At 51.9% G+C, this 21,518-nt stretch overlaps 9 protein-coding genes across 9 annotated transcripts; 3 read left to right on the forward strand and 6 right to left on the reverse strand.

Annotated features, from left to right (window-relative positions):
* Positions 1-206: 206 nt before the first annotated feature.
* Positions 207-4,474, forward strand: PV05_00108 (uncharacterized protein). The gene is made up of 3 exons (XM_013464972.1): positions 207-2,221; positions 2,277-3,615; positions 3,689-4,474. Exons 1-3 carry the CDS (start codon positions 379-381, stop codon positions 4,077-4,079), a joined length of 3,573 nt encoding a protein of 1,190 aa, XP_013320426.1. The 5' UTR covers positions 207-378; the 3' UTR covers positions 4,080-4,474.
* A 503-nt stretch (positions 4,475-4,977) lies between these two features.
* On the reverse strand, positions 4,978-6,211 carry PV05_00109 (50S ribosomal protein L4). Its single transcript, XM_013464973.1, has 2 exons — positions 6,097-6,211; positions 4,978-6,050 (listed from the first exon to the last, which is right to left on the reverse strand). The coding sequence occupies exons 1-2, from the start codon at positions 6,175-6,177 to the stop codon at positions 5,175-5,177; spliced, it is 957 nt and encodes a 318-aa protein (XP_013320427.1). The 5' UTR covers positions 6,178-6,211; the 3' UTR covers positions 4,978-5,174.
* Positions 6,212-7,021: 810 nt separating this feature from the next.
* Positions 7,022-8,943, forward strand: PV05_00110 (uncharacterized protein; the record flags this gene model as incomplete). Its single annotated transcript, XM_013464974.1, has 6 exons — positions 7,022-7,328; positions 7,397-7,450; positions 7,508-7,628; positions 7,675-7,902; positions 7,954-8,074; positions 8,122-8,943. The coding sequence occupies 6 exons, from the start codon at positions 7,022-7,024 to the stop codon at positions 8,791-8,793; spliced, it is 1,503 nt and encodes a 500-aa protein (XP_013320428.1). The 3' UTR covers positions 8,794-8,943.
* On the reverse strand, positions 8,880-10,384 carry PV05_00111 (uncharacterized protein). The gene has a single exon (XM_013464975.1). The coding sequence runs from the start codon at positions 10,272-10,274 to the stop codon at positions 9,078-9,080; it is 1,197 nt and encodes a 398-aa protein (XP_013320429.1). The 5' UTR covers positions 10,275-10,384; the 3' UTR covers positions 8,880-9,077.
* Positions 10,385-11,843: 1,459 nt separating this feature from the next.
* Positions 11,844-12,242, reverse strand: PV05_00112 (uncharacterized protein; the record flags this gene model as incomplete). Its single annotated transcript, XM_013464976.1, has 1 exon — positions 11,844-12,242. One exon carries the CDS (start codon positions 12,240-12,242, stop codon positions 11,877-11,879), a length of 366 nt encoding a protein of 121 aa, XP_013320430.1. The 3' UTR covers positions 11,844-11,876.
* Positions 12,243-13,062: 820 nt separating this feature from the next.
* PV05_00113 (uncharacterized protein) lies at positions 13,063-15,429 on the reverse strand. Its single transcript, XM_013464977.1, has 2 exons — positions 14,867-15,429; positions 13,063-14,809 (listed from the first exon to the last, which is right to left on the reverse strand). The coding sequence occupies exons 1-2, from the start codon at positions 14,969-14,971 to the stop codon at positions 13,208-13,210; spliced, it is 1,707 nt and encodes a 568-aa protein (XP_013320431.1). The 5' UTR covers positions 14,972-15,429; the 3' UTR covers positions 13,063-13,207.
* A 44-nt stretch (positions 15,430-15,473) lies between these two features.
* Positions 15,474-18,176, forward strand: PV05_00114 (uncharacterized protein). Its single transcript, XM_013464978.1, has 3 exons — positions 15,474-16,999; positions 17,050-17,146; positions 17,194-18,176. Exons 1-3 carry the CDS (start codon positions 15,984-15,986, stop codon positions 17,902-17,904), a joined length of 1,824 nt encoding a protein of 607 aa, XP_013320432.1. The 5' UTR covers positions 15,474-15,983; the 3' UTR covers positions 17,905-18,176.
* A 754-nt stretch (positions 18,177-18,930) lies between these two features.
* Positions 18,931-19,836, reverse strand: PV05_00115 (uncharacterized protein; the record flags this gene model as incomplete). Its single annotated transcript, XM_013464979.1, has 1 exon — positions 18,931-19,836. One exon carries the CDS (start codon positions 19,834-19,836, stop codon positions 18,931-18,933), a length of 906 nt encoding a protein of 301 aa, XP_013320433.1.
* A 234-nt stretch (positions 19,837-20,070) lies between these two features.
* On the reverse strand, positions 20,071-21,471 carry PV05_00116 (uncharacterized protein; the record flags this gene model as incomplete). The annotated part of the gene is made up of 7 exons (XM_013464980.1): positions 20,071-20,290; positions 20,341-20,495; positions 20,543-20,713; positions 20,763-20,876; positions 20,925-21,083; positions 21,135-21,278; positions 21,328-21,471. The coding sequence occupies 7 exons, from the start codon at positions 21,469-21,471 to the stop codon at positions 20,071-20,073; spliced, it is 1,107 nt and encodes a 368-aa protein (XP_013320434.1).
* Between the last annotated feature and the right edge of the window lie 47 nt (positions 21,472-21,518).

Raw genomic sequence — 21,518 nt, forward strand, 5'->3', positions numbered from 1 at the left:
TTTTGTTTTGGATCTCGATATTGGAAAGACAGTGGCTATAGGTAGCATAATGATCCTCTTAGAGGGAAGTTCCCGTCGTGCCTCAGTCACTTAGTCTAGGGAGTAGCAGATCACCATATCAATGCCGGCTTAACTTCGGCTCAGCCTCATCACTCTGTACCTTCCAACTTTGTGATGTCGGTGAATTAATTACAGCTGCCTTAGAACATCTATCGACCTGATTTCGTAACTCTACGCGGCCAGCGTGCTTTCATGGACGAAGAACTACTTCTGAGATGCCCGCATAGTCTTGAACGACGACTCCATCACCGAGCTGCCGCACAATCGTGTTCGCGATAATCGCTGTCGTTGCAAGTCGACCCGCGCGCAGTCTGTACCATGGATGTATTCATTTCGAACCTTGACTCGAGGCTGACCAAAGAAACCCTCAGAGACATCCTAGCCCCTATCCTCGTTGAATTTCAGATCCATGTGTTCGAAGTTCGAAAAGCAGTGGGCAAGACCTTTGCTACACTAACGATTGCAGATAATTCAAAAGCTCACAGCCTCCTGGCTCGAGCTCAGGCGAATCCAAAGCTCCTCTTGTCACCCTCCGGACGTCAAGCACTGTTCCAGATAAGCCGAAAAGCAGTTGATCCTCACTGGTTGCGCGTGCTTCGCAAGGAAGAGAAGGACCGGCAGAACCTTCAAGCATGGCAGAAGTCTTCCAAGGTGGCCGAAGCAGCCCAAGGCGTCGGACAAGAAGCAGGCTTGAAGATCACAGAGCTACAATGCGGGCGCTGGGAGATAGTGGCGCGCAAGACCGCCTTCGTACCCTACTTCGAACTGCAGCGGACAGAGGGCAGGCTGGTGAGAGATGGGCGAACACTGGTCATGCGAATGGACGCTGTTTCCTCCAAGCGCTACGACCTCGTCATCGACCTGTCGAGCATATCAGCATTCGCCATATCAGGGAAGTCTAGAGCCTCCAGTACCTTGACGATCACTCTGTTGCTTGCACCAAGAATTTACGAAGAAGATAGCCCTGATCCCGACGACCCATTGCTCGGAATGTTGGAGGGTCTTCAGCTGGGTTGGCAAACAGTCAGGAGATTTCGTGTTGGCGCATTACCAGAAGTCTTATTACCAGGAGACTTTTTACCAGGGCCGCATCTCGCCGTTGTTGGCAGCTGCTTGACGTACAGCATGGTTGTCCCTCTAGGCCTTGATGGACTGGAGCGCCGCATCAAGTCAATGCTACCTCACCGAATCTCCATCACGATAACGCCGCGCACGTCCCTTGTCCGAAAAGGCAACCATTCACAACAACTGTCGAGCCTGCAAGAAGAGGTTGCCACGTATGGGTGCTCCTTTGCGTTGAGATTTCAGATACATGGATTATGGGCCAATGGTCTTTTATCTCCAGCCGAAGTCGAGCGTGTCTTACCGTACGTGTCGGACCTGCGAATTCGCTCGGGCGAATCAACCCTCATCACGGTCTTACGAAGACTTAATCTACAGTCGCCTCGTCTTGATGCTACCACAGACGCCAATGAGGCTGGCATTGGTGGTATCCTAAGGGCCTTAACCCAAGAAGCAGCCCTTTCGTTCGACGATGGGGCCCAGCGGACTTCAAGCCGCGATGAGGCCTATATTCACCGTGTCACAGTCACTCCTACTGGTGTGTATCTCTATGGACCTGAACTCATCGCGTCCAACAGAATCTTGCGGCAATACAGCGCACATTCTGATTGCTTTTTGCGAGTCCTTTTCTCCGATGAGAATGAGACGCGATTAGAGTTCGATAGAGACGCTTCTAACGAACGCATCTACCAGGATCGCTTCCTGCCGATTCTGCGCAATGGCTTGGATATCGCCGGCGAACACTTTGACTTCCTCGGGTTCTCCCATTCGTCCTTGAGATCACAAACTTGTTGGTTCATGCGACCTTTCATTCAGGATGGTACATTATTGTTCGCGAAGGATCTCATCAGCAAACTTGGTGACTTCAGCGAGATCAGATGTCCGGCCAAATGTGCGGCACGGATTGGGCAGGCCTTCTCTGAGACTACTTCTGCGCTACGCGTGGAACCTAGCGTTGTTCAAGTATGCGCCGATGTCAAGGTCGGACGTTACGTGTTTACGGATGGTTGTGGCACAATTTCAAAGTCAATGTGGAGACGCCTTAGAGGCAACGTGCCTCCAAAGGACCAGCCCACTTCCTACCAGATTCGCTATAAAGGTGAGCAGATGTTGCAACAGGGGATTTCGCTAACGGTTTTATGACTGTGTTACAGGCGCTAAAGGAATGCTTACGCTCGACACACGGCTCGAAGGAGACCAGATCCGATTGCGCGGGTCAATGGTCAAATTCAATGGTAGTCCATCCGATGAGGTCGAAATCTGTGGTACAAATCTTCGCCCACTCCCGTTCAAATTGAATCGTCAAATTATCAAGATACTCGAAGACCTAGGGGTCCCGGCTTCAGCGTTCGAAACCCTACAAGAGCGGGCTATACAGCGACTACGCCTCAGCGCATCCTCAAGATCCGTTGCTCTTAATTTCATCATTCAAAACCTATCCGACAGTAGCAGTGGCTTGCCCACGCTGCTCAGACATCTCGGGCGCATTGGTGTCGATGCCACAGAGGACAATTTCCTGCGCGAAATACTCGGAGCGTTACTGCAGGTTCAACTTCGGGAAATCAAATTTCGGAGTCGCATTCTGGTTCCTGATGCACTGACCCTTTACGGGATCAGCGATGAAACGAGTTTCTTGGAGGAAGGAGAGGTCTTCGTTACATTCTTGGTGGAAGGAACCCGTGAGCACTCCTACCTGAGTGGCCGTGTGACCGTGACTCGATCACCTGCTATGCATCCAGGGGATGTGCAGATTGTTCAAGCTGTAGCACCGCCTCAGAGCTCTGCCCTCTGGAATCTTCGCAACTGCGTTGTATTCAGCCAGAAAGGTTCTCGTGATCTACCCAGCATGTTGAGTGGAGGCGACCTTGACGGTGATCTGTACAACATCATCTACGACGATGAACTCATGCCCAGGAAGACTGTAGCTCCTGCAGCATATCTACCAGCACAGCCGATTGACATTGCCCGTCCCGTCACTGCGAATGATATGGGAGGCTTCTTTGTGGACTTCATGCGGAATGACCAACTGGGAAGGATTGCTATTGTCCATCAGGTTTTCGCCGATCTTGAAAGCACATTTTCCGCCAACTGTCTCTCGCTCGCGGATCTGCACTCGACCGCGGTGGACTTCTCCAAGAGTGGCGTCCCGGTCGACGGTAAGAAGATCCCAAGATCTCCCACTTACCGACCCGATTTCATGGCCCCAACTGCAAGTACAAAGGTTGAGAAAGGAATCAAGAGATCCGCAGAGGTCGAAGTACCTCATAGCGGCCAGCGCTATCGTTACTACGAGTCCGAACGAGTCCTGGGTCGCCTTTATCGGGCCGTGGATGAGGACACATTCTTCCAAGACCTCGAGGAGGAAACTTCGTCGCTGTTCAGCATGGAAGCCAGCAACAACGTGCTGGAGGATATCCGCGACTGGGTGGTGTCTTCCATCAGCTACCCGCGCGTTCAAACCTACTATATGATGGCGAGGGAGGTCCGAGACTAGTAAGTCTCTATCCTGTCGTGGCGGCCGCGCAGATGCCAGATGCCAGATGCAAGCTAACAAATATACACACAGCTATGAGTCGAATATGCTGGAGATGATGTCTCTCTATGCTGTGGGCCGGACCGAGCAGCTCACCGAAAAAGAAGTCTTCATCGGCACGATCATGGGTGGGTCTGGTGCTGGAAGCAAACATCAACGAGAACAGTCGGACTACATGAAAACTCAATTCAATGGCGAACTTCGACAGATCAAATCTTGGATGGAGAATAAAACAGCCGATGATGAGGACGATGGCTTTGAGTGTCTCGCTGCTGCCTGTCTAGATGTTGCTGTACAGGAAACGAGCAAGTTCGACGTGGACTTACGCAGCTTCGGGTGGTTCGCAGCAGGACTGTGTGTCCCTGAGATCGAAAAACGACGAGAAGGAAGCGCCTACGAGCCTACAGAAGACTTCTGGTGGTGAATGGATGAAAATGGGCGAACACCGCGCATCGAAAACGGCCTTAGCCTTCCGGACCCACGGTTGCAAAGTGGAAACCACACACGATTGAAGGCAGCACGATAGATCCATGTCTCCTCGGAACCTTGCTCGACTACTGCTCGGACGAGGCCGTACTTAGCGGAGTCTCGCGCAGGGAATACCCAATTGTGCGTGGACGGATGACTCAGTGTAGTGGTTACATCGCAGGGCAATTTGAGATGCCTCCAGACGGTGAAGAAGTTGATGAGGATGAACTTAATGAATTATGAGGATGAACCTGATGAATTTATGAGGATGAACCTAACGAGGATATGGTAGCATTGACTGAAACCTTCCGTCCAGAGTTCCTTTATCAGGATATAGGTGTGGCACCAGCATAGTACAAGCTTGAGATGACCCGTCGTCGTGCCATTGACTCGCTTTTTCCTTGCAAGGCGTGGACTGACAGAAGAGCGCATACGTTTCCGGCCCGGACGTTCGGTTCACTTATGCATGAGAATGAAAGCCACATATACTAGTGGCCTCGAACGACAGAGCAGTCAGCAACCAAGTCGAACTTTGGGCCGCGGAGCAGCTGGGCACCATTAGAAGTCCTGGCAGCCGCGAGGTGGTGGCTCATCACGGAGCGAGACACTTCTGAGTGGCAAACACAGGCTCACTAGGCTATACCCTGTCCGAAATGGCTCGCTGCTCGTCAGTGACAGTCGCGTGCAGACTAGGTAGGTTAGTCCGTCCTTCTCTGGGTCTGGTACTGGAAGTTTTCGAGGCCCAGGTAATGATGATGGTGAATGTGCAAACGCATGCCAGATAAGGCCGGTATGTCCGTGAGGATGGATGAAATCGTCTTCTTCTTGAGAAGGAGTAGAGGAAAAGCAAAGTACCGGGACCTTGTTCACGTTCGACGCTCCGTTGTACCTTATACCTATCCGGGTGAAGGTAGAGACCTCAAGCGCCGATGGGATTGATGGCTTTCCTTGATTTCCGCGGCGCGCAACAAACACTTGATAACGCAACGATATATGATCCAGCGATCTAGCAAATATATTGTAACAGCATAGTACAGATGTTGCAGCCCCCCTATACATAAATTGCAGGCTGGTCTCTTTGATCAAGATTCTGAGGCATGTGGTCCAGGTACTTGGTTAGCAATCGGAAAAGGGCGTCCTTCTCGATCACGACACGGCCGGTCTCCAGGAGGTCCTTCACGTCGACGTCCTGAATATCCTTGAGGACTCCATGCTCGCCAATCTGATCCATTTCCTCGAAAATCCTGGGCTCCCTTGATTCGAGCGTGTTGGTGACCAACAAACTCCTTCCGTGCTCGTTGCCCCAATTGTTCGCTTCAAAGACGTTGTTCAACCATCGCGCCCCGATATCTTCTGACGGCAGCTGGATTCCGTTGTCCAGAACCACCAACTCGCCCTTCCGGTGTCGGTAGCTCAAGGCGATCCGGAACGCTTGGCCGTAGACCTTGCGCTGGAGTTCCGAGGAGAAATCTCTGGGTTTTGGACCGAACGCGACACCACCGCCTCTTCTGATGGGCGATTTCTTATCGCGGACACGAGCTCTGCCCGTGCCCTTTTGTGCGTAGAGCTTTCGGTTGCTACCGTGCACGTCGAAGCGCCATTTCGTGCTGGCCGTGCCTTGTCGTGTGGCATCGGCTTCGAATATGACGGCGCGGTGCAGAATGTCTCGTCGCATTGGTGCGTCGAGATATTGGGGCTTATACCAGGCGAACCTCTGAGGCTCGAGGTCGGGCCAGGAGTAGAGCGTCTTTAGAACTGGGGATTCGAGTGTGTAGGAATGTGTTGATGATGAAGGAGACTGCGTCGGTGTCGAGGTTGTAGAGGAGGAGGAGGCGTCAAGTCCCGCGTTGATCTCTTTGATAATGTCAGAGACAGGCAGCTCGGCCTGAGCAGCGAATGGACGAGTTAATCGAGGTGCGAGGCATTGCTACGACCGGTCAGTCTGGAGGATAAAATCTTCTAGGCAAACGTACTGTCAGCGGATCTGCGACGTTAAGTCGTTTGACGCCTCGCACAAGGCATAGCAGATTCTGCGATGCTGATGTGTGCGCCATGATTGCGTTGAGCTGGTGCCGCTGTCGTTGTCTGCTACAATTTTATGGACTTTGAACCGGACGTTATTTCGGAGCTACGAACTGCGATCCGATGCCAAGCTCAATATCACGTGATATCTCAGCCTCGCCCGAGCTCGCCTTTGCACAAGGCTGTGACCACGTGCCACTCACCACCGAAGCTTCTCTAGACAACTCTTGTTTCCATCTGCAAAATGTACATTCATGCTACAGGCGAATTTGCCAGACGTCGTAACTATTTCCGATGTCTTTGCTGTTGGTTTTCGCGCCTCAACTAGCGACGAACCGTTGTCCAGTTCCAAATCTTCGAAGGCGATCTCCGAACACACCACCTCTGGACTGTCGCTTCGATCTGCGTGGCCACCACGTTTCTCTGAGAGGCGAATGCCGCGCATGAGCACTTTCAATCATCGTGATTCGTGTGAAATATCTACTGAGCAGTCGCTTATGTTCGACTCGACTGGGGTATATCCTCCATTGCCAGTTCGTCGGATAGCATTCGCTTGGACCTTGTGCTTCAACAATGGCAGCTGATTGGATCACAAGTGCCCTGGTCTTCTTGAGGAGTTGCAACCACCTCCCTCTTTGCAATATGTGCTTGACGGCCAATTGCCTCCATTGCACTGATACTGAGCCGGCTTGGCTAGCTGAAGCGAATTTTTCAATTCTCGGCTTTGCGTACAAAAGGATCTGTCCAGCACAGGTCTGGACTGGGAAAGCTCCTTCCCTCGTGACGAAACAAGTACCTTGTTAGGCGGCTATTCTCTCTATTCGTTGCACTTACTTAGCTAGGACATCCTGACCCTAGCAGCAGGAGCTCTATACGATGGACGACAAGCGGGTTCACGAGTCGGATATTTCCTCCCCCGTTGACTATCCCGCCGGCCATGAGCGAAATGTCGGCGTACACACAACTCCTCTGGCCGACTTACCCAAAGGCCGGTGGGAAAGGTCTTGGCCTACGATTGCCTGTGGAGCAGGTCTATTCTCTGACGGCTACCTTAACGGAGTCATTGGATCAGTTTCTACCATGTTGCAGCTCATCTATGGCGATGCTTACACTTCATCGTCCGCCAGAAGTGCTGTTCCCAGCATCGCTTTTGCCGGTACTGTGGTCGGGCATCTCTTCTTCGGTGGGTGAAGCTTGATGTTCTGTATATACATATTTGTCCTGTCAGAACACTAACATTCTCCTGATTAGGCGTGTTGAGTGACCACTGGTCGCGCCGCAACTCTTTGCTCATTTCGACGATCAGTATGGCTCCTCAAGCCGATCCACATGTGTTCATTTCCCGCTGATGCATCTCTCTAGTCCTCATTCTCTTTTCAATTCTCTGTGCTGGAGCGTATGGAGCAGGTGGAAGCGTCCAAGGCCTGTTTGCGGCTCTTTCAGCCTACCGTTTCCTGATAGGTTTGGGCATAGGGGGAGAATAGTAAGCCCCTCTCCCAACACACAAATCCGGCTCTAACACTGTATAGCCCCGCTGGCTCTGTTGGCGCAGCAGAAAATACTGGCGAGCTTAAGACAGGCCACCGTAATCGGTGGTTCATCTTTGCTACAGACTTCCAGATCGATCTGGGCTTTGTCATCAGCGCCTTTGTCCCGATGCTGGTGGTGCTCGCCACCGGAGAGAACCATCTTCGAGCTGCATGGAGGATATGCCTCGCCTTAGGTGCCATTCCACCTCTAAGCTTGTTATATCTTCGGTGAGTGCTGCCTCGGCCATCTGCCGCTTCCAGCTCGCTGACTTGTGGTAGAATCAAACTTAAAGACCCGGAGCAATATCAACGCAACAAGATGCACAAGTTTCCCATCAAGCTCATTGTCAAGTTCTATTGGTGGCGCCTTACGGTCATCTCTATCATCTGGTTTGTCTACGTGAGTAGTTATTCCCTCATTGTCTGAGCACACACTGAAAGTTTTAGAACTTCTCCGCCTACTCGTTCGGCATCTTCGCATCGTCTTGGCTTGTGTTCATCCTCCCAAATGACGCTCCACTATGGAAGTCCTTTGGCATGGCAACTGCCATCAACAGCTTTTGGCTTCCGGGTTCCTTTTTCGGAGCCTTCTTGTCTGACTGGATCGGTCCAAAATGGGGCCTGATCTGGGGTGTTTCCCTGCAAGGCATCGTTGGCTTTGCCATGACCGGCGCGTACGGCGAGCTCAACCAGCCTTCCCGAGTCGCCGGCTTCATTATTTTGACTGGACTGTTCATGGCCCTAGGAGAGGTCGGCCCAGGTGACAACATTGGTCTCCTGGCCTCCAAGCTCACGTCGACGCCGATACGAGGACAATTCTACGGTATTGCCGCGGCTTGGGGTAAAGTCGGGGCCTTTGTCGGGACATACATCTTCCCGATCCTGATTGATGCAGCGGGCGATGACAAAGTCAAACAGGGGCAATACCCATTCTGGGTTAGCAGTAGCTTGTGCATCTTCAGTGCGTTTGTGGCATACTTCGGACTTCCCAATGTTGGACAGGATATGATTGAGGAGGAGGATGAGAGGTTCAAGGCGTACCTTGAGGAACACGGCTACGACACAAGCGGCATGGGTACAAAAAGGTTCCGAGAGGACGTATCCATGGCAATGCATTGAAGACGGTCTCAGTTTATGATGTAAAGGGCGCAGGAGGAGGACTAACTAGTGAGTTCGGTGGATGTCTTTGTTTTGTGGATATACTTCCAGAATAGATGTTATGCTGAGATCAGCAGCAGGATAGGACCTTATGCACCTTTGTATACCCTGATATGTACCGGTGGCCTTCTAATACGATCGTCCCTCAATTTATCGCGCGGGCTGCTTTGTGACTGCTAGTTGATATTGAAATTGCTTCACCTCGGGATGATGTGAGTGCCGGTCGCTGTGTCGGCTGGTGATGATTAAATCCACTTTAGCACGGCCTTGACGACCTTGCCTGACCTCGCGTCTTCGAATGCTTGCGCGTAGTCCTTCACATCATAATATGATACGATGTCTTCCAAGGGAAAATTGCCGGCTTCCTGCTGCTGCATGAGGAACGGCAACATCTCACTCGGCACACAATCTCCACCAGCACAGCCAACGTATTCGCGTCCATTCAATAAATGCTGCAAGATGTTGATGGGTACAGTCTTGTCAGGAGTCGGGATCCCGACCTGGGCCGCGCGCCCTCTGGTTGCCAGACAATCCATCATCGACTCGATGACTTTGGGATTCCCCGTGCAGTCCACAGCATACGCCACGCCCTCGGGGCAAGCCTGCCTCACGCGCTGCTGTACGACGTCCACGTCTTCGCTGCCTCCATGCACATGCACGAGATGAGTAGCGCCCAGCTTCCGGGCCAGCTCGAGCCTGGCTTGATTCAAGTCCACGGTGACAATGACACGGGCCTTCCTCATCTTGCCCGCCATGACAGCGGCCAAGCCAACACTCCCCGTGCCGAAGACGGCCAGACTCGATCCCTGCTTGACATTCAAAGTGTTCAGGACGCTTCCGACACCGGTTGAGATCCCGCATCCCAACGGCGCGAACAAGGCCAGATTGGGACTTGTATTCGTATCCGACGTCGCCGCGACCTTGACAATACACGACCTATTGACAATGGCGTGCCGCGCGAACGAGCTCTGCCCGAAGAAATTGCCGAAACAAGGCGTCTTCTTCTTGGCCTCGTCGTCGTCGTCGTCGTCGTCGTCGTCGAGAAGTGAAATCGGAGTGCTGCCGTCACTGAGCCTCCGTCCGCCAAAGTTTCGCGGCATCCCCTCGGCGCAGTAATTCGGATGCCCGGACGTGCAATTGTCGCATCGTTGGCAGTGGTTGATGCTGAGCAGGACTTTGTCTCCCGGTGCAATGTCGGTGACGTCGAATCCGGTGGCGAGCACCATGCCGGCGCCCTCGTGGCCTAGCACGGCAGGGGTGGATATACTCAGGACGCCGTCCATGCAGGAAAGGTCGGTGTGGCAGATGCCTGTGGCGTGCATTTCGACGAGGACTTCATCGTTCTGGGGGCCGGAGAGGAGAGCTCGACGCAGTTCGAGGGACCCGTTGGTGGTTGTGAGGATGAGGGCTTCGGTGGTGGTTGTGGTGGTTGTGCTGGCCATGATAGACCATCACCGTACGCTGCAGGCGCTCAGCACTCCGTACGGAATGGCCAGCGAAATGCAAACCGAGTCGCCGACGAGACGGTGCAGACCCCATACCCCATCTCCCCCATGTGGACTTCTCCAAGAAGCGAGGCATACTCCTCAACCGTTTAGACGTACTTATATTTGCTCCATGCGGATACTGCTAACTTGGTGACGACCTCGACCTCCATCTCGCTCAGATCGCTGGGAATCATGACCCTGCGTTCATCACACAAGTATTCGGTGGAGACACTTTACTCACACTAACCAGAATATATTCCGACTTCGTTCATTGAGCCTCGTCTTTCACCAGGTGTTCATCTTCAACACCCATCGCCCGGTCCTAGCCCGCGTCTTCAATTTCGCCCTACAGATTCCCCTCCGAAGATGAACTCACCAACCGCGAATCAAGTATTGGAAGAAAGTATTGGAAGAATCTATAGAAGTCGCAGGAAGTTCTCTCACTCTGCAGGGAATGACCGATGCCCAACCAATCAGATCTCGCCGACACTTTTGGGGAAAACATGGGCAAAAATGAATCACACTTTCACCTGTTGGTCGATGAAATCTTCAAGTTATTGCCTCATCAGGAAGTATCAGCTACTCCTTCAGGCAATATTTTACCCCTGCACTCCTCAGACCGTCGGGGAGATCTGGTTGGTTGCGAGCGAGCTGCACGCGCAGTAGCAATCACCTCCGTGGACTTCAAACCACATACCCTTGCCATCCTAGGCTGCGACGTGGCCGGCCAAGTCGTCGAAGTCCATCCCTCCCGTCTCATGACTGCGAAAAGAACATTGTTGTCCGTCGCAGTTGTAGGCTTCTGAATGTCAAACCCTCTGAAAACTATCTGATGGTAGCGTTGACATTATGCAGCATTGATGGTTGCGTATTCTTGTCCAGTCCGGTGCTGGAAATCAAGACATGACGATAATCGCATGGCTCATGAGAGGGACATCAAGACCTTGTAAGGCCCCCAAGACCAAGGCTTTAGAAGAGATCTGCTCTTGGCTGGAATTGATGATTTGCTCAACATCTAGTTTCCACAGGCACCAGAACAGCATTTGATCCACGGAACATGGATGAGAACAGCGGACGAGACAAACAAGCGGGTTTGAGACAGTACATGATGCATTAACTACTCCGACGGTCGGATTTTCTGGGCGAGGCCAATAACTCTAGTCACAAGTGTAAGGTTGGAAGCTGACGGCTGATCAATCCTAAGTTAAGGCGACAACATTCTTGTCAAATTGTGCTCGTACCAAGATTGTGTGGTATGCTCGATAGGGACGCTGCGGAGGTTAGAACCTGGCGAAAACCCGGGTCAATGGTGCACAGATACCAGCGAACGGTGGCCATATGCTCACGCTTGCGCTGGAAGGGTAGGGTAGGGTATGGTTCGAGGAGAAAGCGAATACTGGACAGTGTGAGGGTAGAAACCATTTTCTGAATCAACACGAGTGCTGCGAGATAGGTAAGAGTGTCTGCTATGAAGTTGCCTTGCCTGGAAGATACAGGATATGACCAATAGCCAGTCACCGGATGCCCCTTAAGTGCAGATGCATCTCTTCGATCTTACTATTCTCCAAAGATACGACTTTCTCGTGCATCTTCGTCGATCATTTCAAAAGCATCAGGAAGACCTCCACGCGCCAGGAAGAGAATCGCTTCCGACATCTCTCCAAATGAATCAACAATTTCTGTATCATCCACCTCAGCCAAGTCCTGTTTGAGGATAGATTGCTCGTCACCTTCTAAAGTGCCCTCGGACCGAGTGTAAGTACCAGGCGTACCAGGCGTACCAGGCGGAGTATCCATGTCCCTCAATCCTAGAAGCACATCGACTTCGTTGTGGACATCTGTAGATTCCAACGTCCCTGACCATTGAACATTTTCAAGCCGTGAGACATCTTCCAGCCATTGTGGTATATCTTCCCATGCCATGCTTTCCGGCCACAAGTCTTCTTCTAGCCATATAGCGAACTCACACCATTCGGGATACGGAACGTTTTCCAGCCATTGTGGTATGTCCGGCCATGGCGTGCTTTCCGGCCACAGCTCATTGTCTGGCCATTTACCAGTCTCGGGCCAAGGGACATTGTCCAGCCATTGTAGTATGTCTGGCCATGGCGCTGTCTCAGGCCGGCGTGATCGCTTAAGCCGTTCTGCACATTCTTGCCAGCATTCACCATTATGTTTTGGACCACGCTATGGTGCCCCTCTTCTGTCAGGCAAAACGCCTCTATTCACAAGCATATCGCATATTGGGGTTCTCGAAGCATGGTGGCGTGAACAGTTTGATGAAGGCGTTTGGCATGGTGTGACATTGGACAGTGCCGAGGGGGAGTTGCTTTGATACTGATGAAGAAGCTGATGTTTGAGGGTCGAGGGACTATTGAGCGGCGGCAATGATGCCATGAAAGTCATCACGCTCAGGATCGTTTTGATGAGCTGGAATCCTGGCATGGAAGAGTGTCGAAATCTTTCAGAACAACCTTGAAGTGGTAACCGAATCTTGCGGGCAGTGGGATGGGTTTCTCCAGCGATCTGGAAAATGTGATAGAGCTGCTGCTGAGTACAGCGTAAAATATAACGAAATGAGAGTGGCATGGACAATTATCGTCAGGAAGATATGCGGATTATGAAGGGTGAAGTCAAATGAAATGAGAGATTAGGAAGATACTCACGAGGGTGACTTGTATCCTCCAGAACAACCTGCAGTTGCGGTACGCCACGAAGACATGGCAAGCACTGGGGAAGGAACGAATGACGATGGTCTCTGGTAGCGTGATATGGAGTGGTATCATGTATGTGCTGAAGCTTGCCAAACTGAAGAAGACTTACAGCTGGAGAGGATTATAGTACAAATATAGGGTTAGGTATCATACCTGGGATTCATGTCCTCATATTTACATTCTTCCCAACTTCCACCTTGCTATGCGCGATTGAACATCCTCCCAGGGTATTTGCTTGATCCTTCTGCCACTAGGGTCTTCTCCCTCTTGAATGACCACGGTCGGAGCGCCAGTGCCATGGCCTTTGTTGTCAACTTTGCCTGTGAAGATCTGTCTAGCAACCCGCCTTAGGTCAGCCACGGTAAGAGCTTCGATCTTCTCGCACATCTCCTTGACGCCAACTTTGCGGCCGTGGACTTGGACTTGTCTGCCCAAGTCTTCCAACTCGACCAACCGCGATTCTAGGTTCATCAAAAGGCTGAAGCGCAACTGATTCTTAGCCCGATTGACTTCGGCGACCTGAAGACTGGGAAAGCCTGAATCGAGCGTCAAGGCTTGTAACTCTCGACACATGACATCGACCATATGTCCGACTCGACCAGGCTCGCAAGCTGCAGCGATGCCGAAAAGACCACTGTCTGTATAACTGTGGTTGAAAGCCACGCAACTCTCCACCCATCCATGCTGATTCAGAACATTGGTGTAAAGTCGCGAATACATGCCTTTACCAGGACCACCTGCGGAGAACGATCCGCCTCCTCCAAGTAAGGTCTGCAGGGTAGCCTGAGCATATATGTCATCCGAGGATATCGGGAGTGCCTCGAAGGCTACATGGACGTGTGAAAGAGGTATGGACAGATTGTTCTGGGGAGCTGGTAAAGGGGGCAATGCCAAATAGCCACCCGTGTAGTGAGATGGCTGGGTAAGTATCGAGGTAGGAGCGGATTGGATTAGTGAAGGATCTAGAGGTGAGACGGTGGCCTGATGAGGTGCGGATGTCGAGAAATTGCTGAAACCAGGGAGTTTGGAAAAGAATTTGCTTGCTGAAGAGGACTGAGAATTTGGATACTGCGAGTTGGATGGTGGTACATCGGCGGATGTAGTTGGTTTCTGGTCTAGAGTCGGTGAAGAGCTTTCTGTTCGAGGGATGTCCCCAAAGTACTTTTCCGTCAATTTCACCGCCAGGTCGTGTTCGATACCAGCGAAAGCGACGACGATCCGCTCCGGCTTGTAAAACGTACTTCGATACTTCATGATCAAATCCCTGTTGATGTAGTCCAGTCGTTCTCGTGGGCATAGAAGGGGATTGCCCAGTGTGTTGTCCTTGTACGCAGCCATATGCATCAGCTCCGGGATTATCAAGTCTGGCTTCGACCATATTTCTTGTATTTCATACTGGGCTGTCTCCAATTGTTGGAGCACCTCCTCCTCCGTTATTCGAGGATCTCGAATGGTATCTGCAAGAAGGCCGATCGTATCAGGCACAGCGGAGTTGAAGGTTGCAGACTGGTACATCAAGGCTTCTCTTGAAGATGCACATTGGATGTTTCCGCCTAGCGATTCCAGGGCTTCCAGCATCTGGTCGGAGGATCTCGTCTTTGTTGACTTGAAAGCCAGCCGGTCCACAATATGACTGACTCCGCGCAGCGACTCATCTTCATATCTCGATCCGGCATCAATGTACACTCCCACGCCAGCAAAAGGACCCGGTAAGGACTCGGTCGCAACTCGGATTCCGTTTGGCAGCTCTGTGATATGGTCTAACTCGGCAGGATCCTGGTGGTTGCAGGTGGTCAGATTGATCACGCGGGCTTATCGAGTAGACGAACTCACCTTGTGCAAAGGGTCTCTCGCCGTGGCATAATGTCTCGTTAACGATCCGGGTTGCCTTGCGGCCAACCTGGCATTCCGCAAAGCTCTGACAGCTGCAGTCCGCATGCTGATTTGAGATGTGAAACCGACCCAAGCAGTCAAACGTGATGCTGGAGATCTCTAGATGCAGGCTGCGCGCCTCGCGGACACAAGCGAAAAAGTGAGAGGTTTTAGAGCGCAGTGGAGTCAAGTTGATAGGTTATCATTGATCAACAATCACTTGCCACGAAGGAAGGGTGTGGAGGGTCCAATCCAAGGGTATCAGCCGTGAGCAGCCCAAGTGTACAAGATTGACTCTGCAAGCGATAGAAAAGAGACACGAACTAATGAAAGATGAGATCGAAGGACGATCGGGATGTCATCCAGCTCTTTGGGAGTAGTTTGTCTGTATGGGGAACCGCTGGACAGATAATCGAGCACTAGGTAAGTTACGACTCTTCGAGCCAAGCATCACACTCAGCCGCTTCCGACGCCCGATGATGTCGATGGCCAAGATCAGTCGATGCGGGAGTAGGAGTAGAAAGGGTGATAGGAAGTATAGTGTGAGCAGTAATACATCACAGTAGACCTCGTATATTCGGCTTGCTCTTCTATCAAGTCCTTTGTAAACTACTACTGGAGACAACTACGAGACCTTGAGCAGCGGCCGTCATTTTCCGGCCCCAAGACCTCTGAAGCGCAGTTTATAGGCTGTGCCTCGGCCAACTGCAGCCCTGATCCTCAGCGTCTAGGCCTCACCAGCCTGGGATTCAGTGAATTGACCCCCCTGCATCCGCTCCCGCTCACTCTGGAGATTGTGGACGCTGTCTGCGCTACAACAGCACATTCACCACGGGCACAAACAAAGCTGACGTGCGAGCTCGTGCTGCACAAGACAAGGCACCACCCACCGAGCACTGCCTGAGGATCAAATGCGAAGGGCGGCCATTAAACGATCCATCCCAAGCCGGATTCCTGCCTGCGCTGCGCTTCGTCGCCTGCCGCACCTGCCACGCTTCACGATCCTGGTCACGACCCTTTTATCCAAACACCTCCTGCATATCCTCCTCCCTTCTCTCCACATTCAACGTCATTTCCCATGATCTCGTCGCCTACGCCTGTCACCTCTGGTGGTACAGCAGGTACAGGCCTGGATCTCACCAGAACTTCCTCAAGACGTCGAGGCTTGAGTTATCTTCGTGCTCTGTCACATAGTCGTTCCTCGGGCCAGACCAGCCCTAACGAACCCTCCCGCTCTCCTCGCCATTATTTCCAGCGATCACTCAGTTACAACGACAATCGACCCGACGCTTCAGCCAGCGGCAGGAGAAGAAGTGCCTCACGCCCCAACGAACCTACCAGCCAACTGGCAACGGAGCCTCCCCAGATTCACTCCTCACCACAGAATCCGAGACCCTCTTCTCCACCTACAGGACAATCAATTCCAATCCGCACTGCAACCATCCCTGGGCCTGCGCCCGTCACAATCGAAGAACAAAATACCGACGACATGGCTAGACACAGAAGTTCAACGGGGCGGAGGCATACGAGCAGTCACCAGCAGGCCGACACTCCAATGGTTGACAGTCCAGCCTCGAGACCTGCTAATGCCACGACGGTCTCGAAAGCTAAAGAAGGTCATGAAGGAGAATCCAAGCCACAATTACCCACCATACGTTTGTTTCCTCATCAAGAAGTGAGAAACGGTCGACCTTCACTCACTTTCACTCCCATCTCGCGTACCCTTCCAAGCGAACATTCCATCATCCGAGTCGGTCGATATTCCGAGCGTGAAGGTGTACCTTCCGCGAATCCTAACACTCCCTCAGACGCTCCCGTGGGTTTCAAGTCCAAGGTGGTCAGTCGAAAACATTGTGAGTTCTGTTTTGTGGATGGCCAATGGCAGATCAAGGATGTCGCCAGCTCTTCGGGCACGTTTCTCAACCACATCAGGCTGAGCCAACCAAATACCGAGTCAAGACTGTTTCCGATTAAAGATGGAGACATCATTCAACTAGGGATCGACTTCAGAGGCGGAGAAGAGATGATCTTCCGTTGTGTCAAGATTAGGATCGAATGCAATCGAGCCTGGCAAAAGAAGCCTAATAATTTCAAGTTCGTCTTACTACCTGACCTTGATCATGCTGGAGCTAACTAGTCTACAGCAAGAGCAGACATCAGCAATTACAAAGTCTGGCCAGAGACCAGCCATCGGCGGATTCTAATAGTGGTGAATGCTCCATTTGTCTCGGTTCTGTGCTGGTATGTTGCCCGCGTCCAGCTACGAAATCTAAACTAATTGCTTCTAGCCTTGTCAAGCATTATTTGTCGCCCCATGTGCTCACGTCTGGCATTACAAGTGCATTCGGCCGTTGCTAGAAGGCAGAAACAGTACTTATCCGCAATTCCAATGCCCGAATTGTCGAGCCTATTTCGATCTGACGGCAGACGTGGACATCGCCCAATCCGACATCGACGAATGGATGGAAAATTCGGACGATCGAGAGAATGCACCCACTAATGCTAATGGCGATGCTGGTAACGATGCCAGTACCAGTCCTGACCACGAAGTCAACGAGGCAGACACTACAGATTCCGGCGCTACTCATGAAACTCCGGATACTTCGGAAGACTCTGGCGACCACCCAACTGTGACTGTGTCGGATCCAATTGACGTCCCAAACAACGGTGGCTCTGCCTCGACACCACGCACCTCTGGACTATTAGCGAGGAGACAAGCTGCAAACCCTGCTTCACCTGAAGTGAATTCGATAAATGGCAACATCGACATGCCAGAACGACCAGACGAAGACGAGGTGCACACTCATCTTGAGCATCAGCGAACAAGAACGCAAACTCCAGATCCTGAACACATCATAGCAGGAGAAGGCCCGCTCACCCCAAGAAACAACGCAGGACCTTTTGTATTTGATGGCAGCGCAGGCAGATCGGATGCCGGGCAGCTGGCTGTTCCTGGTATTCCAGAAGTCACCAATGGGAATAACCCTGCGTCATTATGATTCTGTCAAATACTCAGGACAAGATCCTGTGGACGGTGGATGGCTCAGTATCGATGAGCCCTGGGCAACAGATTGTGCATAAGGCGGCTATTGATTATTTGGGAGGCGTCATTCCGACAAAAGCGAAATATTTTAGCGTTCATGGAAGCATAGTTTAGCACTATGGGATCTGGCATCTCTTTGACAGTAGCAAGGTCTGGCGGTGCTGCTGGTGATAGTGCATATTCAGCGTTTGTGTGACGAATCATGAAAACATATTGCTTGAACTAAAAAGGACCTTGTGAAATTTCTGGTAAGACCGTTGTAGGCAGGTGGTAGACACCTGTAGCAGCCATACTTGATAGTGGTGAACATCGCTGACGAGCATGATGGCAGTGCCAGTCACAAGATGTGTTGGAAATTGGTGACAGTTGCCCGTGGTGGATAATGATTTTAAAGGATAGCCTGACATTAATGACCAGCGTCGTATCAAATCTAAGACAGACCGGCGATGGGTATGGCATCCTCATAAATTCCAAACACAACCATGGACGAAGCAACAATGGCATCCTCGTGGGATCCAAACGCAGACGGAACAGAGCTACAATGTGGGCGAAATTGGCTTGGTACACGGCTTTTTAGGATGTGAGTGAAGGTATGGTATAGTCTTGCGGCGGACATCTTGCGTAAGGCCTGGACTCAATGACAGTAGGGTGGGTAGGGAACGTAGCACCAGGTGTTGACAATGTCTTCCATTGAACGCTATGCGTACGCCAATTGTGTCTCCTATTGACAGTGAAGTAGAGTACATAAAAACCCAAGATGAATCAATGAACCGAGACACATCCTTCAGCCAGAGTAACCGTCCCGTTTTGGAGCTTGTGACTGTTGCGAAGCCCACCAGGCATAAGCAATTGAGTTTGGGTGATCTGGGCCAAGCAGGTGACCTAGGTACCGAGGGAGTAGAGCCGGAGTGGCGGGTGTCGCTGCTGACGCCAGATTTTGTGATCTGGGTGCAACCTGTGGACGTGGTGCGGCGGTAGCAGGTCACATCGGAAGTACAAATCGACCAGAGGACGTCTGGGGTTGTGAGGCAGCATTTCCAGATTGCAGAGGCTGAGGAGGCACAGCTTGAGCATAACTCGGTTGATTCGGTGCTGCTGGGTATTGTTGGCCATGTTGGGACGCGGCAGTGGCTGCGGGATGTGAATAGGCCATTGAACCGTCACCGGGCCCGTCGTTCGGACGCGAACTTGGATGGTAAGCCGTAAAATCGTTCCCAGTTGCTGCATAATCTGCTGGAGGCACGTTCCCGTTCATAAGGGCATTTCCCAAGTAAAGGTCGAAAAGATCGGGTTCGTTGGCTCGGTTTATTCGAAGATAAGTGGCTTGGTCGGGGTATGTAGCATGATAAGCATCTTGTCCACCGTGTGAATGCACGTCAGTGCCTTGGACAACGGGAGTAGAGCGGCCGAATCGGTTGCCTGCCGTTGTAGAGGTGGGGGCCACGTTGGCGGTAGGGCCTTGGAGGTATCGACGATGCTGTGCGCGAAGATATTCCTGGAGATATCCGGGGACGGTGCTCGCAGGCTGGGCCGAGGCTGCAGTATGAGCTCTTCCAGGCATGTATCCGGCATGGCTCTGTGTGTTCGCCATCCGCGTTTCCCTACTCCTCCTAGCGTCATTGCTGGCGTTTCTGATAAATTCTGCCTGGACAGCTAGGTACGAATTGGCTGTGGCATTTGAGGACGCTGCATTCGGTGGTGGCTCGAGATGTGCTGCGTTGTACTCAAGGCCAGCAAGAGGAAGTTCTTGAGTCTGATAAGCTGGATCCAAGATCGATCTCGGGTGGAATACAGGAGGAGCTGGCTGCGGACGCTGGGACGGCGGTGGTGGAGGACGACGGGGAGAGGAGAATATGGGAGATGCAGCTTTGCGCTGTCGTGGACCCATGCTGGCTAAAGGAGTGCGTAGTGGCTTGTTGTCTACCTCAAAGAAAGGACGAAGCGTTTGTACAAGCCAAGACTGGAAGATTGACAAAGCCTGTCTGTTGGTGTCTTGTGAAAAGACTTGATAAAGTGGTGTCGTGAAGCATCGAAATTAGAAGGCTAGACAGCGGATCGCACTGGTATCAGGAACGCAAATGCGTCGCGCGGTCTCGAATCCATTCAATGCCACTCTGTTCAGTCATGTCGGACACTCAACGGTATCCAGCACGTTCTGGATGGCCTTCTCTGGATCAAGGTCTTCTAGCAGCTCTCGTGCAGTGGCCAGATCCGTGCCATAAAGCGTGCTGCGTTCTCGACCTGGAGTGGCTATCACAAGTCGATGTGGATATATCTTTCTAGCTGCCAACCCAACAAGCGATGGAGTGACATAATCTAACCCGTGGAATGGTGCAAGGTACCTGTGATCACACTCAGCGTCTGTCTAGCTAATCGCGGAGCAGGGACTTACTTTGCCAGAGCAAGGAACAAAGTCGTTGCATAAGGAGTAACGCCTCCGTCGATACCTCTCTCCATACGGAGGAAAGCCACCACATCTTGGAGATATCTCCGGATTTCGGGGGTGATTGTTGCTGCTTGCCCCTGAGCACGAAGCTCTATGATCAGCTGGCAATTGTGAGCAACTGTTATAATTGCACACGCCACGGTCTTACCTTTGGAGTTATGCGGCGACTTGCGACGGCTTTCTGACGTCTTATACTAGGCGACGTGGAGTACGAATACGTGGAATTATTGTCGTCCACATTGTTGGCCTCATCCAGCTCCTCGAGGTTCGGAAACCCATCTTCTGGTCTGTGCTGATGCGACATGAAGATTCGATCGTTCTGCAAGGCATCAGGAGGAATACAACGAGATTGGACAAAGTGATCCTACAAGGTGCTTGTTCAATCTGACGTGCGAAGAGGTCGAAACGACCGGAAGCAGAAGGAACACCTTTGGAGCAGTATGTACTGTTGTTCGACTGAATATCCTCCGTCTCCGAATGAGCTGGTCGAGCAATCAGTATGGCTGAGACAACCTGGACGAATATCCTACCTCGAGAGCCTGTATTTGCACATCCTCATGGGCACGATCGAAATTCTTCGCAATTACAACGTTGACAACTTTTCTACTATCCAGCTTCGATAGTCCGTTGTGAGCTGAGGTTGCTCCACGGAAGTCGACACCAGCGATTCTGGAGCGCAGAGCACCGCCCTAAAACGCCGTCAGCAGCCGCTGGGCCATAGCCGAAGAGAAGAGGCCAACATTTTCAATGTCATTGTCAGACTGGTCGGGTGTCTCGCCAAACTCGCTCGTGTCATCCAGTATAGCCGATACAAAGGAGTCGACAGATTGCAAAGAATCCTGGTTGATGATGATATATGAGAGGCTGAAGATATCTGTGACAATCTGTGCATGTCATCAGCTTCAGGCTGGATTCTGGGGGAAGGTCATATACCGGGGCCAGCTCTGAAGCCACATCATCGAGGTGCACATCAGGAGTTTTGATCAAGCAATGGTGCTGTGCAACAAGGCTGAGGAGAACAGCCAACTCCAAGTCAGACAGATCGTTCACATGGTCCAGGAAGCCTTGAATATCCATGGTTCACATGGGAGTCGTTCCCAGGGTTCAGGCATTCCTTTGTCGTT

The sequence above is a fragment of the Exophiala xenobiotica genome, assembly GCF_000835505.1.
Source record: "Exophiala xenobiotica strain CBS 118157 unplaced genomic scaffold supercont1.1, whole genome shotgun sequence".
NCBI classification, from domain to species: domain Eukaryota; kingdom Fungi; phylum Ascomycota; class Eurotiomycetes; order Chaetothyriales; family Herpotrichiellaceae; genus Exophiala; species Exophiala xenobiotica.